Source organism: Poecilia formosa, unplaced genomic scaffold (assembly GCF_000485575.1).
Source record: "Poecilia formosa unplaced genomic scaffold, Poecilia_formosa-5.1.2 Scaffold48, whole genome shotgun sequence".
Taxonomy (NCBI): domain Eukaryota; kingdom Metazoa; phylum Chordata; class Actinopteri; order Cyprinodontiformes; family Poeciliidae; genus Poecilia; species Poecilia formosa.
In genome coordinates this window covers 2,324,511-2,343,163 of record NW_006799987.1, presented here as the reverse complement: position 1 = coordinate 2,343,163, position 18,653 = coordinate 2,324,511, and the positions used below count along the sequence as shown (strand labels likewise).

Here is an 18,653-nt window from a genome sequence, read left to right as displayed (position 1 = left end):
ATGGATGGATGGATGGATCGGTTAATGGATGGATGGATGGATGGATGGATGGATGGATGGATGGATGGATGGATGGATGGATGGATGAAATTCAGTGTCAGAAAAAAGATAGATAGATAGATAGATAGATAGATAGATAGATAGATAGATAGATAGATTTAAATAGTTTAAAACTTTTTAAAAAATATTACCTGTAAAAATCTGACCAAAAAAAGCATCTTTTTGATTCTCATTTTATTTTGAAATCCTAAACCGGAAGTCCCCCTCCGGCTGACCTGATTTAACGCCTCTCCTTCAGCTGGGAAGCTGATCCACTTTAACTTTCTCAGACAGTAATAACGACCCGTCAGTAAGAGGTTTATTCCCCGCAGGAAACTCACCTTCGTGTCCGTGGACTGTTGGACTTTAAAAAGAAAACACTGTGATTTCCCAGGAGAAAAGACAGATTTTATCCTTGAGGTAAATATCGACTTTGAATGACTATTTTCAGTGTTTTTGGAAGTCTTTTAATGCGTTAAAATGTGAGGTTGGTCACCGCTGCTCAGCGTCTGAATGGGGTTTTTGTGTCTCTATTATATGGGAAACAAAAAGAGTAAAAAGTGACCTGTGTTACGTTTTATTTGTTGACATAAAAGCTTCTGGCAGGCTGCGTGTCACACTCCCTTTGTGCGCTTCCACATGGACATCAGGCAGGAAAAGTCTCAGCTTTACTCTTTTCAATGCGTTTTTGCAAGAAAAAGGTCATTTTATTCATAATTTTACAAGATTTCTCCTGCTAACTATGGCTGGTTACCATAATCTAATTTATAAAACGGGTTTAAATGTTTTACATGCGTCAAAGTTGGTTAAATGAGCTAAACGTGATTTACTAAAGGAGGAAATCAAGTGAAGAATGAAACTGCGTGGATTTTTCCCGGTGGGGGAATGAAATCAGTCAGCTGGGGAAACTTCAGGAGAACCTGCAGATGATCTCAGCGGCTGCAGTTACATAACACACACAGTATGAGAGCTGAGGAAGTTATTTAAACCTTCACTTTGTTCCTCTGATCACAGCCTTTTTTAACTGGATGTACTCCAGCAGCTGCTGGAACCAGTTAAACTGTTCCCAATTAGGGGGACGGCAACAAAGCGAGGCGATGGAAAACTGAAAAGCTGCTCCTCCGACGGATTTTGCAACATGTAAAGCAGACGTGAATCACAATCTGAGCTGATTCAAAGTGTAGGCAGCGCATGGAGTCATCACTTTTAGGGAGAAGGAAGATGTCATCTTTTGGAGGATGGCCGAGTTGGACAACAGCTGCGTTTCCGTCATAAATGTGCGCAAAATCTTACAATATTCCGCTAATGTCAAAAAAACATCATTTCACAATTGCAGTATTTCCATTAAATAAGAAATGCAATTAAAATCACACGTGAATACGTTTGTTTGCAATTACTCATTATTGCAAACAAAAAGATGCTGACCATTTTTCAACTACTTCCTGTCGTTGTTTTCTTCATTGTTTCCATCAGTGGTAACATCTGGTTATGTTGCTCCTCTGAAGAAAAATAAGTTTTGCTATTGCAGTTTTCAGAAATAAACCAATTTTGATGTTGCTGAAAAAAACACGTAATCCTAGCGCCAATACTTTTTATTGAAAAGAGTTTTTTCTAAATTGCAGTTTTTCCATGAAGCAAATTCAAGCTGCTCAATTCTATAGTTAATGGAAACGCTGCTGGTATTCTACTTAAGTTAAAAAAACACAAGTTTGCAATTGGTCTGTTTCTGTTAAATGAAAAATAAATCACAACTGATTTTAATTGTGATAAGTCATGTAAGAAACATGCCACACCATCATCCTCCAGCTACTTCCTGTCATCTTCTTCTTTGTGGTTTCTGCCAGTAGTAACATCCTGCTGTAGGTCACATGACTCATGTGAGGAGAAAAAAGTGTTTATGTGGAGATTTGTTGACTATCCTGCGCTACTGAAGTGTTCAGAGAAAATAATGATTTCTGTTTGTTGGTCATGTGATTATCACTGTAACTTGGACTTTTGTGCTGAGCCATTCAGTGATTTATAAACTAACAGCAGTATTTTAAATCCAGTGGAAGAACTTTAGAACGGGTGAGATGTGCTCCATCTTCCTGGGTTTAGTCAGAACGCCAGCAGCAGCGTTCTGGATCTGATTGATTTTTTTAGGCTGACGCTGTCTGTGAAGACACTGTTACGGTAATCAATGCGACTAAAGATAAACGTATGGAGGAGTTTCTCTAGGTTGTGTTGAGATATTATTCCTTTAATCCCTGAATGTTCTTCATGTGATAGAAGGCCGACTTTGTAACCATCTTTATGTAGCTCTGAAGCCAAAATGTGATATTTTGTTATTAATTGGACTACATAGATGGAAAAGCCTTGGTATAAACGGATGTAATGGTATAACTCCATTTGTAGAATAAAACATGGACTTCTTGCTAAAAACCATATAGAAAGGCATACACTGCAAAAACACAAAATCTTACCAAGTATTTTTGGTCTATTTTCTATGTAAATATCTAGGCACAATTAAATTAAACAAAATCTAGTAACGCTTCAGCAACGTAGGAGCTTGTTTTAAATGCATAATTCCTTAATAATGATGAAAAAGTTCTATAACATGGGAAAAGTATCTTATTATAAGTGAAATAATCTGCCAGTGAAACTAGTACTTTTTAAAAATCAATACAGAGAAATCATTGACTTAAAAAGCTGAAAAATAAAGTTCAATAACCTAAACAAATGTTTAGATTATTGTTAAATCTTGTTCAAAGTGAACTAGAATTTTTTCTTCAATTTTAGGTATTGACTGAAAAAAAGCCAGTTTTGCCTTATTTCAAGTGTGAGAAGATGTTAGAAACGAGAGCAGAGAGCAAGGGCTGAACAGCCACTAAAGATGTAATTTCTCGCTGACATGTTTACAACCAGACTGTTTATTTAGTGTGCATAAGCAGTTTCCCAGTCTCAGAAATTAGAACATAACTTTCACATTATGAAGGCGTTCCTCTGCGTTTTTTTAATTTTTCTGTCAATACAAGTTCTCGGTCGCAAGTTTGGAAGTTTTTTGAAAATTAAGCGCATCAAACAGCCCACTTTTGGCAAAAACAACCATATTAACCAAACAGATCAAACCAGCTTTACTTTACTGTAAAAAAACAAACGGATTACCAGACAGGCAGAGCACGTTTTGCCCAACTGTCGCCTGCTGTGCAGCTTTTCACCGACCTGCAGAGGAACAACAACCATGCTGTTTGTCCCAGATGATGATGATGATGATGATGAGCTCATGAGTGGCTCAGTGGTGCCGTTTAAGCAGTCGGGAAACAAATGGAGCCTGAGAGCAGAAACAGATGTTGGATCAGCCTCCTCTGCCCCCTCCTCCTCCTCCGTGGTTGATTGCATCATCAGTGCGTGTCCCAGATTGCTGCTTCCAGGAAAGGTGATGCATGAAGCGAAGAGACGCCAGCTAACCTTCCTTCATGAGGAGTCATGGTGTCGTAATTTTACTCTAAACTAAACAGAAAAGTACTGTAAACTTCTGGATTCTCAGTTATTTCTTTATTTGTAATCAGTCATGATACAATCATGTAGAGCTGGACAATAAATCAATAACAATATATATTGTGATAAGATAAGACATTATTGATCCATGAGGAGGGAAAATTTGTTTGTATCAGCATAGCACACTATAAAAATTATAAATAAATGAATAATAAACATACAAGAATAAATAAGACTCACACATACATGCTCAGTATATTGCTTAAAATACAGTATATTCAACATTTAAAATGCGCGACTCTAGAGACTGTATTATAGTCTGACCGTTTCAGAGAGAAAGGATGGACACATGAATCAATATCAATAAATATTAGAAAACATATTCAATATACAATGTATAGAATTTCATTCATTCATTTTATTTCAAATTCAATGAACTTTGATCTGGAACCGCACAGCATTCTGGGAGACACAGAGGAAAGACGTTAGCCTCTCAGCTAGCTAAACTAGTTTGGAATTGACTAACTCACTCGCTCTTCGGTTGCCTAGCAACAACCTGCTGAGTAACTTGTGCAGCAGCAGTTTGTTTCTGCACCACGTCTCATAACTGCTTAAAAATAAAAAATAACTGTCGAGTGAAAACTGGATTAAACAGGAAATATTGTATTTTTTGATCCAACAGAGCTACTATCACAAATACTAGCTTTACTGATGACGTTGTGATTTTTAAAAAAAATGTGTATCAGAAATCATAAGTTTGACCTTTTTGTTAAAGCTCAAAGTTAAGATGCAGGTAAATATTTAAAATCTTGAAAAATAAAAAAACAGCAAAAAATACATTCAACAAAAGGAATTTATTTATGTCAAAGGATCTGTGGAATTTATTAAAGGCTTTTAAAACACAATTTTCTAATCTCATTTAAGTTTGTATTTATTTTTATTTTTAGTACAAGTGTGTTTTAGGATGTACTCACATCTGTTTTAATGAAATAACACAAGTAATGGCGGCGTAGGCAGAGAGGACAGACTGAAAAACCAATAAATGGTTTTATAGGGTTTTATAGAGGACAGAAAATTAGCAAATAAGATTTGAGTTTGGTCATAAAGTCGCTGCCAGTTGCAAAGGATGTCAGTTTTTAGGAATCAAACAGACGTTGGATGGGATAAATGATCATATCTGAAAGCGTCTCATCGATTGTTTGAGTTTGAATCCAGTTTATTCCTTTGTACACTGCAAAAACACAAAATGCTACCAAGTAATTTTGGTTTGGTTTCCAGTGGAAATATCTTTAAATAAGACAAAACTAACATACATGTAACTTTATAGTAAGATATGTTGGCTTGTTTTAAGTTTTAATTCCTTTATATTGATAATGAGCTAATGGCTACACTGGCAGATTATTTTACTTGCAACATGGAAAAAATGTAGTGTTATAAATGAAATAATCTGGATTAAAACTTTTTCGTCATTATTAAGGAATTATTGACTTAATACAAGTTTTTATATCTTACAGTATGTTAGTTTTGTCTTATTTCTGGTATACTCAGATGTTTGCATTAGGAACAAAACCACAATGGTAGGTAGGATTTTGTGTTTTTGCAGTGTAGCATCCAGTTGATTAAATTACATTTAAGATTCTTCTCTTGAGTTATGCTTTATTTTTTTTATCCTTTTTATTCACAAAAACATGAAACTGCATTTTCTGTGTCATTGTTTGGCTGGAAAGCTGAAATCTTTGCAGCAAAACTTCCAAATTTACGAAGAAAGTGTTGCTTCACCGGTTCGTCTGGACCGGTTCTGACTGGCTCGTTTCTCTCTTGTTGTGGTCAAACTTGTTCCAGATTTAGGTCTGGGTGTGTTTATGAGCTCAGCATCAACGTCGTTGGGAATCCACATGATTCATTTGTTCCATAATTTGGTTCGGACTCGAGGAGTTTATGGCTCTTTGTGTTGAGAGGAGGCCTGACCTCTGATTGTTTTTGTTCTTCACTTCAATCGGACTCGGCTGCCGTTTCAGACGCTGCGGTGCTGCTCGCTGCAGAGGCGTCTGTGGAAATCGGTTTTTGTGTTTTTTGTTGCAGTAATTAGATTAATCCAGTTTTACAGGCATGAACCGGTCCAGGTTGCGGTTTCCCTCTATGGAATTTGTAACAGACGTGTTTGCAACATCGATCGTCGCTCAGACGAATCCTGTCTTGTTCCATTCAAAGCTGAAAAGTTGCTCAAATCTTGATGCAACTTTTTTATACCTTCTGGTTGCTGCTGGCCAGAGATGGATAGTAACTGGTTACACCAACTTGGTTACATGTACTTCAGCAACGTTTTGGAAAAATGTATTTTTACTATATAATTTTATTATGAAGTATCTCTACTCTTACAAGAGTAAAATTTCTGGATTCTCTACTTTCTGTATGAAAAACAAACATGTTTTAAGAAAAATGGACACAGACACACATCTGCAGTTTCTGTTAAAGTTTCATAAATTTTTTGTTGAAAAAAATGTACGGAGTACTTTTTACCAAATACTTTGGGACCAGAGGTGGGCAGAGCACACCTTACTTACTTATTAACTAAATAATTAACTATTTTTTTCTAGTTATTATTGATGTTTTGGTCCAATAGTTTGCTAAAATCATTAACTAAAAATAATTTCGTATCTAATGTAAAACCAAGACTTGGTCTCACGGGAGACCAAACCTGTCACAATAAGCAACAAATCAATTAACTGCCTGATGAATTAATAATTTCCATTTGCATTATTTCATTTTTATCTTTTTCACTAAAAACTGAATGATAAATGTCTTCAGTCTGGTGTTTTGTTCTCCACTAGACCCTCTGTGGGCAGAGGGGCCAAACAAAATCATCCAGAGGGCCGCTAATGGCCCGTGTGCCACACTTTGGACATCCCTGGTATTTTTCCCATGTTGAAGTGAAATAATCTGCTGGTAGTACTTTAAATCAATATCTGTATCAATCAATCAGTATTGGGGAACAAGCTCTTATATCTGCATGAAAACATGAAAAGTTACTTGTAAATTAGTTTTGTCTTATTTCAAGTGTAATAAGATATTTGCACTAGAAACTCGATCAGGTAATGGTTTGTGTTTTTGCAGAGAAAATCAATTAAAATGAACTTTTTAAAGTATTTTCCGCGTCTCTGAAGCTCTGAACATTCGCAGCAGTTTTTCAGATGCTGCTGTCATGTGATGGATCCCAGAATATCATCACATGCGGCTGGCGGTGCTTCATTCCTGCACTGAAATGTACAAAATGTGAAAAATGCAAACTCATTTCTTTTTTCTTTTTTTTGCAACATTTCTGCAAAATTCACTGAGAAGGTTTTAGTTTTTACATAATTAAATTTAAATAGTTATGAATAATTAAGATATCAGGGGTCAGAAAAAGGTCAGTTGTTTCTTGAACATTGCTTGGAGACGACCCGGCCGTGAACCCGTCACATGCTCTGTCCGCTGCCTCTGGACGCGATAAGGGAAGGAAAGCAGAAACTTTGAACCTGCTGCAAAAACACAAAATCCACAAAATCTTATCAAGTAGTTTTGATTTTTATTCTAGTTTTTAGTGCAAATATCTAAGCAGGTTTGAATTAAGAGGAAACTAACTTGAAATATTATTAACTTGCAAGTAACTTTCCGGCAAGATATAAGAGTTTTGTTTTGAGTCAATAATTCCTAAATTTTGATGAAACGGTTCTAGTTGCAACATGGGGAAAATGTCTTGTTTTAAATTAAAGTTTCTGCCAGTGGAACTCAAACATTTTCATCAATATTAAGGAATTATTTAATACAAAAGTTACTTGTTAGCTGGTTTTGTCTTAATTCAAGCATATAAAGCTAATTCCACATGAAACTAGACTAAAATACTTGGCAGGTTTTTGTGTTTTTGAAGTGAAGCCCAAATAATTTTGATTTAGTTTCCAGTGGAAATATCTTGGTAAACTTGAAATAAGTTGAAGCTTACAACAACTTTTCAGCAGGAAACAGTAGCTTGTTTTAAATCAACAATTCTTTAATATTGATTAAAAAAATTCATCCTAGTTCCACTGGCAGATTAATTAACTTTTATCAAGAATCAACAATAATCTAAACCTGAGTAAAGTTCCCTCATCATCTTCAAATCTAACATAATTGGTCCCAAATGTTTCTTCTGGACATTTTTTGCTGCCATTTATCAGTTTAAAGTTTTCAATAAATGTTTCCAGAGGTCATGAAAGGTCAACCGGACCCCTCACCTTCTTCAAATCTGACAAAGTTGGTGTCGATCAACTCGACTACATTTGTGCAGCACATTTTTTCATTTGTGCTGCTTTTGCTTTGCAGATATTAATGATGACCTCAGGAAACTTTTTAATAATGTCTCTAAATTGATAATATCTTTAAAAAGTAAAAATTGTAACTGCACAAACGTTTGACACCAATTTTGTTTGATTTGAAGAATGTGTGTGTGATGGGGTCACTAACCAGGTTAATCCAACTGTGGCATAAATACGTTTTCATCAGTATTAAGGAATTATTTACTAAAAACAACCTCCTGTTTTAAGTAAATAATCTTCCTGAAAAGTTACTTGTAAGTTAGGATACTTGAAAGAAAACAAAACTAACATATTTGTTAAGGCATTTAACAAATAACAGACTAAAATATTTGGTAAAATTTTGTTTTGCCCTTTCAAACCTTGGGGTGAATCACGTTTTCGTCTTTCTCAGGAGGAAAGCCTATAAAACTCCCTCCATCTCGTTTATCTGTGATTTTTTTTTTTCCTCTCCTCTTCATCTCTTTTTGATTCATTGTTTTTTTTTTTGTTTCCTCTCGCAGATCTCCGGTGTTTTGTTGCCACATTCCTGAAGTTTCTGCAAACAAGATCACGTTTTTCACCCCGGATATGGCTTTTCTGTGCAGGAGAGGAAGCTGATTTGATTAAAAATATATACTTCAGTCTTCTGCTCGTAGTCAAACACTTTTTAAAAAAGACAAAATGCCAGCAAAGACACCAATCTACCTGAAAACTACAACCCCAAAGAAAGGGAAGAAGCTGCGGCTGCGTGACGTCCTGTCGGGGGACATGATCAGCCCCCCGCTGGGAGACGTGCGCCACAGCGCGCACGTGGGACCGGAAGGCGAGGGGGACATGTTTGGAGACGTGGGTTTCCTCCAGGGGAAGATGGACATGCTTCCGGCCCACGGCCACGCCCGCTCGCACAGCGTGGACCGGGCCGCCACGCAGGAGCCCCACAGCTTCGCCTACAATGGCTGCCACTACCAGCAGGCCTCCAACGGGCTGCTGAAGAGCACCGTGTCCATGCCGGTGTGCGTCGCCCACGAGCAGGCCCCGCCCAAGCCGCCGCGGCTCCACCTGGACCAGCAACCAGGGGAGCCGGGCGACGCTCAGCCGGAAGTCTTTGAAGCGTCCGCCGTGCGCAGGCTCGTCCCATCATCCGGGTCCTTCTCAGAGGCGTCGTCGGAGGACTCCGTGTCGGAGACGTGTGGACCCCCGGATGTCCGCCGTGGCCTCAGCCTGGACTCGGACGCCGGGTTGAGCAACGAGGATCTGAGCAGCGAGCGCAGTGACTCGCCATGCCCGGTGCCGGGCCTCCAGCCGGCCGACTCCCTGGCCAGGCTGGACCTGGACCTGGACCTGGGCCCGTCCATCCTGGAGGACGTGCTGAGCATCATGGACCGCTATAAGGGTGAGGACGACCGCTGCGAGCTATGAGGACTCGACGCTTTGAGACATGCTGAGAAAAACCGGGAGACATTACCTGAGTGCAGTGGCGTCCCCAGGGGGGGCTAGAAGGGGCCAGGGCCCGGTCTGGAAAAATGTTAGCCCCCCAGTAAATCATGTTCAGGTCAGACAAAGGCATTCGATCATCTACTTTAATCAAGACATACACATAAAACCCAATACATGCATGCATATAAAACAATACTAAAAAAAAGATATTATGTTATTATAAAAAGGTGTGGTATAAATCACACTTGTTTAAGAAAGTTGCATCTGGAAGGAGCCAATTTCAATTGGAAATGTTTTTCTGAAAGCAGTATTTGTGTTTGTGGTGCCATGAATGCTGATCCATGCATTCATAGCCATATAGTTACCTAAAAAAAAACAAGTAATAATAAATTGTTTTTTGTCATTATTTTTTATCATTTTCACAAAATATTGTGATGAAATTCGAAGTCCATATTGCCCATCCCTAATATTTTTCCTTGCCTGGTCTGGCCTCTGGGGGGCGCCACTGATGAAATGCAGAACTGTTGCTGCTTTAGAAGCTTCTCCGGAACCTGAATCCTGACACAAACCAGCCGCCATCGAAGCGCAGAGCACTTCCTGTTCCCCTTTCTGCTCCTTCAGTGGTTGACCACGTGATGAATGTTCCCAGACGGACCTGGGAAACCAAACAGCTGCACAGTTATTATTAGAAACGTCGCTGGATCTTCTGTCCAATTATGTCTCCTCGGATTTATTTTTTTTAGGTTTCAGTCACCAGCTACTGTTGATAAGCTGTTTTGTTTTTTGTTTTTTTTTATCAGAGACTCAGGATGTTTCCGTTTTTATTTTTTGATGGTTTGGAAGCTTTAAGTGTCAGAAAAATGCTCCTTTTTTGCAGATTTCCTGTTTAAAATCTCCGTCAACATGAACTTCCTCCAGCATCACAGTAGCCTACCATTGAAATGTTGTTTTATTCTGTAAATATCTCTGTAAATCTAAAATAAAGATATTTCTTATAAATAAAGTCTGCTTTCCTGGACAGTTGTTCACACACGTATATAGATAAATGTTTTTATGTAATTATTGTTCTATAAAAAAGTTAATTTCAGCAGAAATTTCTTCTAATTTTGATGATTGACTCAGAGAGAATGGAAAACTTGGAAAATAATCTCAGAAAATTTAAATATATCAGAACAATAATAAAATGAATGTTTTTATGATCTGTAAGCCAGAGTCATCTAAATTACAATAAATAAACACTTGGAATATTTCACTCTACACGTGATAAATCAATATAATAAATCAGCTTCACTTTGAGATTAGTGACTGAGAACAGACATTTTTTTTACTACTGTTATACATTTCTTTTTTATGTAATATATTAAATATGAACAATTTATTTTTTGGACTTTTTTGACATAAGTTACTTTATGTTATTAAAATATCAAATATTTATTTTTATTTTATTTCTAATACATTGTTTTTAGATGTATATTATAATTTTTTTCATATTTCATTAAAATTATTAGTTTATAATTACTGTTGATATCAAATATTAGTGTATTTTTTATTTTATTTTTAATACATCATTTTTATATGCATATTTTTATATTTTATTAAAATATTATTTTAACATCTATTAAAAATATGTGGGTATATATAGTATTTTAATATATCATATTAATAATTTAATGATAATACATTATTATTATTTAATAATATTAAATTGATAATATTAAATATTATTCATTGATTTGTTTTATTATATTTAATGCATTTTAATGTATCTGTAAATATGTAGAAATCTGAAGAACTCCACGCAACCAGCTGCAGTTTATAAAATTTAGTTTTTACTGCACCCTAATGGTAAAATAGAGTTACTACACCTATTATTCAGTAAACATTCCTGACTTTAATTTAGGCATTTCACAATTATTTTCTGTATTAGTCGGTAACTGTAGTGATCATAGATCATATTTCATTTTCAAGTTTCAAGGCTTGAAAACTGTAAAGCTGTGTAGACTGTAAAGCATCAACAGCTGATATATTAGCCAATATGTCGGTTTTGTTTTGAGTTTTTCAAAATAAAATGTTTTTCTCATTGTGATTTTTGGTATAAAGGCTGATGTCTGAAGAGGACATTAAACTCTACCCAATGTGACAACGTTACTGAATGAAGAACTTGTTTTAATCAAAAAGCATCAGACACAAACACAAGCCTACAGTTTATGTTGAAGTGAGACCTCTTGTTCAGACACGAGCTTTGTTATTCTCTGCTGTGTCGTTTCTGTCATTACCTACTCTAATTAGTTTCATACATTTTCTACTGAAAAACTTTGAATTACAAGAATTTTTTGTGTTTATTAATGTGTTATTTTGTCATTATGTTATTTATTTGTGTTAATTTTGTTATGATAGTCTGTAAAGTACAAGAGGTTTACATAAAATTGCAGTTTTTCCTGTATCTGATGAGATCATCAGTTGCTCATTAACAAAATACTTTTATACTCTTACTTGAGTAATTTTTTGGATGACTATTTAAAGCAATGGACATAATATCCCGACATAATGAAGTTTTTGGATTTATCATGCAGTTTCCAGTCCGCCCTTCTGGTGGCAGTAGAGCGCGAGCAACGTAAATAATCATAGAAGAAGAAGAAGAAGAAGAAGAAGAAGAAGAAGAAGCAGCAGCAGTTTGTGTCGTTGCTAACCTCTGCTTTATCATCTCTTTTTCTTTAGTTTTAGTTTAAAATGAACATTTAAACCCAGGATACTAAGAAGAATCTTTGTTAAACAGTCCGCTAACATGAAGTGAGTGATTTTCTAGTGGAATAATCATTAAAATAGGAGATAACGAGTTGGCGGGGTGCTAGTTTTTGTCTGGATGTATGAAGTTTTAGCTAAATTGAATTAACTTCAACTCTGGCTTTGACATTTCAGGCTGAACATCGAGGGTCTGCTGGTCTATTTTCCTTATGATTACATCTATCCGGAGCAGTACTCTTACATGCTGGAGCTTAAGAGGACTTTGGATGCAAAAGTAGGTTTTTTTCCCCAATCACAATCTCTTCAATTAGAAAAATAAAATAAAACTTGGGTCTTTTTACGTAAATGTGTCCAACAAACTCACGCAGACAAAGAAACACTCCCTATTGTAAAACCCCATAGGGAATAATTTGTTAATAATGAACTATTGACATCAAGTATTAATTAAAAAGAGAAAGAAACATCCATCTTGTTTGGTGTTTTTCTTATTGTACAGAGTTTGTTTACTGGAGTTCTCCTCTAAAACTGACTCAGTAGTTTTGTATTTGTGGAAAATCTAATTAAATCGGAAATTCCTTTATAACTTTTTATATAAAAGTAGTATTGTAAACCTTATTAATGATTAATTTCTGTATTTGCTTTGTCCGATCCTTTGCAAAAAAGAAAAAGAAAGAAAGAAAATGGTGCTTTGTGGATTATTTCACTAAAATAATGTGAAAATTTGAATTATTTATTTAAAACAAGTTCCTATATCTCCTTGAAAAGTTACTTGTGAGTTAATTTAGTCTTATTAAAATATATTTGCAGTAGAACTAGACTTAGCAAGATTTTGCATTTTTGCACCAAGCATTTTTTAAAATCTTGTTCCAGTGGAAATGTGGGAGTGCATTTGTTTAAAGTCAATAATTCCTTAATACTGATGAAAAAATTCTAGTTCCATTGGTAAATTATTTCACTTATAACATGGAGAAAAATATATTGGTAAAAGTGTAATAATCAGCCAGAGGAGCTAGAACTTTTAAATTCATATTGAGGAATTGTTGACTGAAAACAAGCTGATATTTCTAGCTGAAAAGTTACTTCCAAGTTAGTTTTGCCTTATTTCAAGTGCACTAAGATATTTGAACTGGAAATTAGAATTACTCGGTAAGATTTTGTGTTTTTGCAGTGTGTGAACTGATCCTGTGTGTGTTCAGGGTCATGGAGTCCTGGAGATGCCGTCAGGAACAGGGAAGACCATCTCTCTGCTGTCTCTCATCGTCGCCTACCAGAGGGTGAGTTTCATCTCCAACGTTTGGAGCTTCTGACGACTCGGTTCTGATCGCTTCATCACAGCCTGTTGTGTTTCTCAGGCGTTTCCGCTGGACGTGACCAAGTTGATTTACTGCTCCAGAACAGTTCCTGAAATCGAGAAAGTAAGTCAATAACATGTTTTCCTCTGTAATAAACGCTTCTACAGAGAAACAACAAGTGGTGGATTTATAGGAAGATGGTTTAAAACTTTCTGCTTCTGTGTGTTGAGGTTGTGGAAGAACTCAGGAAGCTGATGGAGTTTTATGCCAAAGAAACGGGAGAAGCGAACAACTTCCTGGCTCTGTCTCTGTCCTCCAGGAAGAACCTCTGCATCCACCCAGAGGTACGAACTGCTGGACTGTCGTTCCAACACCTCTGAGAAATAATATTTACAAAAATAATGATTATTCCAGTGGATTGAATTAATTGCCACATTCTGCATATCTTCATTTACCCTCTTAAAACTTTTTTATACGCTACTAGAAATAAAAGATATAAATAAACTAACAATTCAATAACATTTTTAAATACAAAAATGAACATTTTATTGCCTAAAATGCAGTAACATATAATTCCTTTAGTAAATGTTAGATCATTTGTAGCAAAAGACACATCTGCAGCTAAAAAATCCTTCTAAATCAACACATGGAAAGTTTTCTGTTGGACTGAACATGAACACCCTGTGGCTGATCTGGTGATTATTATTTTGATTAAGCGATTAATAATAATTGGATGAAAAAGGTACTTAAAAGGAGATTTTTATATATATTTTACATAATTTGAACCAGATGAACATGTTTACAGACATGGTGTTTTTTAATCTTAAATGCAAAATGTTTATATTTTCCTACTGGTTAATTACGACTCAGTGTTGTTCTGTCAGCAAATGGCCCATTTTAAGAGTCTGCATACTCTAGTTGCAAACTCTAATCACTTTCTACATTAGTTGACAATTATTTCTAATAACTGATTCATCCGATTAATCGTTTAAGTTTTGATAATGATAATAAAATTGTTTCTTTTCTCTGTGCAGGTCAGCTCTCTACGGTTTGGGAAGGAGGTAGACGGGAAGTGCCACAGTCTGACGGCGTCCTACATCCGCGCTCAGCGCCACAGCAATCCCAACCTGCCTGTCTGTCGCTTCTACGAGGTAAGAAAACGCCTGAACTCACAGCAGCAGATGATTTCAACTCAAATTTTTACTGTAGCATCAGTTTTATTTGATCAGGTTTTATTGGTTGTTGACCGATTCCTTTTAGTCTAAAGACTTAAACACAGAAAATAAAAATGAGCTGCAGGTTCTTTAGTATGTTTAATAATTTTGAACCAAAAGAATGAATTGGAAGATTATCACCAAACATAATGTCCCTGATATTCATCAGATGCTAAATGAATTTCACTAATCCACCTCTGATGCGTTTATGGAAGGTAAATGGTAGGAGTTCTCAGTTGGGATGCAGTTAATGAACAGAAAGAAAACATTAGAGTCATTGTAGATGAAATAAAAATATATAATGGGGAGAAGTAAATTTCCACCAAGAAACTAAAAATAAATCCTACAGTGCAAAAATACCAAATTTCACCAAGTATTTTTGTCTGGTTTCTGAGGCAAATATGTTTATATACTGGAAATAAGACGAAACTAACTTACAATTAACATTTCAGCAAGAAATTGCTGTTTGATTTAGGTCAATAATTCCTTAATTGATAAAAAAAGTTCTAGTTCAACTGGCAGATTATTTCATTTATAACAAGACAGTTTTCCATGTTGTACTTGTTATAAATACCAGTAGAACTAGAACTTTTTCATCAATATTAAGGAATTATTGACTCAAAACAAGCTCCTGTTTCTTGCTGAAAAGTTTCTTGCAAGTTACTTTTCAAGTGTGCTGAGATATTTGCACAAGAAACTGGATCAAAAATACTTGGTAGGGTTTTGTGTTTTGCAGTGTGGAGAAATTTTCCCCCATGATTCCTCAGAGCTGTAACCTCCTCACTCTCCGTTTCTTTGACCTAATTGCTCGTTGCTGCAGGAATTTGATGCGGTTGGACGACAGGTTCCTCTTCCTGCCGGCATCTACAACCTGGACGACCTGAAGGACTTTGGCAGGAGGAAAGGCTGGTGTCCGTACTATCTGGCTCGCTACGCGGTATGCTAACAAATGCTCCAAAATGGCTCAAACATGACAACAAAATCTGTTCCCTGTCTTTAGTTTCTCCATTTGTTTTATGTTTTTTATGTTTTGCTTCAAATTTTGCACAGAAGTCAAATTTAAATTGAGTTCTTTTGTGACTTTTATCTCCAAACTCCCCCTCTTAGTATCAGGAGACTCTGACTCATGCAAAATGCATGATTATAAATTTGGAATTTTAGTGATTTTAACAATTCAAAACTTACAGCTGCAATGACTTTTTAACCCCCCGATGGCTGATTTAGTATAAAACCCTAACTCATAAAAGGATAAGTTTTGTATTTGCTATCAATTTCAGCATTAAACCCACAAATTTAGCTTTGAAGCAAATTAGCCACTCCAGGCACTTAAGGAATTTTTCAATCTTAATATGTAGATTATTTTTTTCTGCTATTATTTCTGTAATAAAACTTTAAACGTTGAATGCTCCAGTACTTTTTGCAGCAATTGCTGTTTTCTGACAAAGAATTTTAAACACGTGTTTGATTCATGAATAAACCAATAAATGTCCTCTTTCAATCAGAATTGATATTTAAACAATAATCCTCATCATGCTGTTCACATTCTGACTTCATGAGACCAAGACGTCGGTAACAACTGATCAAAAGCTCCTCGTTAATGCCTGAATTCCCTGTTTCACTATAAGAAACATGGCATTTCTTTATACATTTAAATATGTTTTTGTTTTTTTAATTCAGAATCTAAAGTAATAATTATATTCTATGTTGTGTAAAAATACATCCCTCTAATAATAGTTTCTAAAGTTGTACCCAAATGATGCATGTCACCAATCAATAAGAATATTGATTCTTATTGATTGGTGACATCAATAAGAATCAATTGGTTTCTGAGGCAAATATGTTTATATACTGGAAATAAGACGAAACTAACTTAGTTAGTTTCGTCTAACTGGCATAAACAGCTTTTGCCAGCTGGCAAAAGCTGGCATAAACACCCAGTTTTTGCCAGCTGGGTGTTTATGCTGGCAAAAACACCCAGCATAAGGAATGCTGGGTGTTTTTGCGACACCCAGCATTCCTTAGTTGCTGGGTGTCGCAAAAAAGCTTCAAACCCAAAATTACCTGTAACTTTTTGGATTCTGGTCAGATGTCGTCTCTTCTGAAATATAGTTGTAAAAGACATCAAGTGCGCTGGTAAATGTTTTTATTTCATCACCAGTTTACCTCAGATTATAGATATTTTGGAGTTTTTGATTCTGTCGTCTCAGTTTTCATCTCAGCTTCCAGGAACCGGATGTAGTTCATCTTCTGACCACTAGTTGGTGCCAGAAACGCTTCTGATTGGACCGTTAGCATGAGAGGCATCAACTATACTGGTTTTGTGTGTTTCCAGATTCTTCATGCCAACATCGTCGTGTACAGCTACCACTACCTGCTGGACCCAAAGATAGCCGACCTGGTGTCCAAGGAGCTGGCCAAGAAGTCAGTGGTGGTGTTTGATGAGGCCCATAACATCGGTGGGGAGACGATGACGTTGAACCATTAAAATGTTTACGATGAAGTCGTCTGAATTTCTTCTTGCTCCTCAGACAACGTGTGCATCGACTCCATGAGTGTGAATATAACTCGGCGAACGCTGGACCGCTGCCAGAACAACGTGGACACGCTGCAAAACACGATACACAAGTCAGTAGTTTCATGTTTTCAATGTTTAGAAAAACCCTGACCTGCCGATGGAGAGAAATATGGCAGATTCGAGACTCGGGGAGACGGATTGGCACATCTTTACACAAAATAAGAGGAACAAATAGAAAATGTAAAAGTAAATTCCACTTTCTGACCAGACTGATCCCTCAAATTTCCTATAAACCCACTTTGTTTTTCCAAGTTAGTTTAATTTTTATTATATTTTAATCAATTTATTTGTTATATTAGTTTGCATTTAATTTTTTTTAAATCTTTGTTTTAGTGTGTATTTAATCTTTTTGTATATAGACATATGTAAATTACTTATCTATTTGTTTTTGTATATGTTTGTTTATTTCTTAAATTTAATTTGACTTTATTGATTTATTTATTGGATATGGTTTGTATTTACTCTTTGCTCCTGAAAATATTTGGCTTTGAAGTTGTTGTTCAGTCAATCAAGTTTTGTGTAGCACATTTCAGCAACAAAGCAGTTAAAAGTTATTTACATCATAAAAACACAAGAATAAAAAGTTATAACTTTTTACAGATCTGAGAAACCAGTAACAAACATTACATTTTGTCAAGTGTCATCATCAAAATGATCAATAATCATCAAATATGTTGACCAATATTCCATTTATTATGGTTCAGAAGCAACCACCATAGTCTAGATTTAAAGGAACACTTCTGGAAGTTTGTTCCAGATTTGTGGTACATAGAAGCTGAATGCTGCTTGTTGTAAACAAAATGGTCGACAGCATTGGACCCTAGTAAATGTAAAAATCTGAAAATGTCTCCTCTGGGATTCTGGGTCGTAGTTCAGGTATTATTTTAGCTTAAGTAGCTTCTCCCGGCCGTCCAATAGTTACTGAAGTGGAAACGTTTTTTTCCTTTGCAGGATAAAGGAGACGGATGCCGCCAAGCTGAGGGAGGAGTACAGACGACTGGTGGAGGGGCTGAAGGAAGCCAACGTTGCCAGGGAAACGGACATCTACCTGGCAAACCCAGTGCTACCTGACGAGGTCCTGCAAGGTCCGCCAATCCACCGCTCCTTATCTTTTCTCTCGCTGCTCTTCTAACATTCGCAGCTGTGCTTGTTTTCATGCAAACACATTTTAAGAAACTTTTCATACTAAAACTCCAAAAATGGAAATTCTCCTACTTCCTCCTGACATGGGGAAAGATGGAGGCCTCACAAACTGAACGTTTCTGTTACCGATACTGGAGTTCAAATAATATGAGAATAAAGTCATAATATTACTAGAAAAAAGTCAGAAAAATGGTAATTAAAGTCATAATGTGAAAATAAAATCAATGACAATAGTCACTATAATACAAAAATAAAGCCTTAACAATATGAGAATAGTTGCAATAAGTTGTAATAATAAAAGAATAAAGTCGTACTGTACAACTTTACTCTCCATCCATCCATCCATCCATCCATCCATCCATCCATCCATCCATCCATCCATCCATCCATCCATCCATCCATCCATCCATCCATCCATCCA

The 18,653-nt window shown here is 36.1% G+C and overlaps 2 protein-coding genes across 2 annotated transcripts in view; both read left to right on the top strand.

The window, feature by feature from the left end:
- Positions 1-288: 288 nt before the first annotated feature.
- On the top strand, positions 289-10,266 carry zgc:154093 (cdc42 effector protein 2). The gene is made up of 2 exons (XM_007552453.2): positions 289-459; positions 8,348-10,266. The coding sequence occupies exon 2, from the start codon at positions 8,508-8,510 to the stop codon at positions 9,243-9,245; it is 738 nt and encodes a 245-aa protein (XP_007552515.1). The 5' UTR covers positions 289-459; positions 8,348-8,507; the 3' UTR covers positions 9,246-10,266.
- A 1,627-nt stretch (positions 10,267-11,893) lies between these two features.
- The window catches only part of ercc2 (excision repair cross-complementation group 2), a 16,505-nt gene continuing 9,745 nt past the window's right edge, over positions 11,894-18,653 (top strand). Inside the window, exons 1-10 of the mRNA XM_007552452.2 lie at positions 11,894-12,053; positions 12,183-12,282; positions 13,205-13,282; positions 13,361-13,423; positions 13,531-13,644; positions 14,335-14,451; positions 15,335-15,451; positions 16,847-16,970; positions 17,043-17,139; positions 18,041-18,174. Of these exons, the coding sequence (XP_007552514.1) occupies positions 12,049-12,053; positions 12,183-12,282; positions 13,205-13,282; positions 13,361-13,423; positions 13,531-13,644; positions 14,335-14,451; positions 15,335-15,451; positions 16,847-16,970; positions 17,043-17,139; positions 18,041-18,174 (949 nt within the window). The 5' untranslated portion in view covers positions 11,894-12,048. The remainder of the gene's footprint in view (positions 12,054-12,182; positions 12,283-13,204; positions 13,283-13,360; positions 13,424-13,530; positions 13,645-14,334; positions 14,452-15,334; positions 15,452-16,846; positions 16,971-17,042; positions 17,140-18,040; positions 18,175-18,653) is intronic.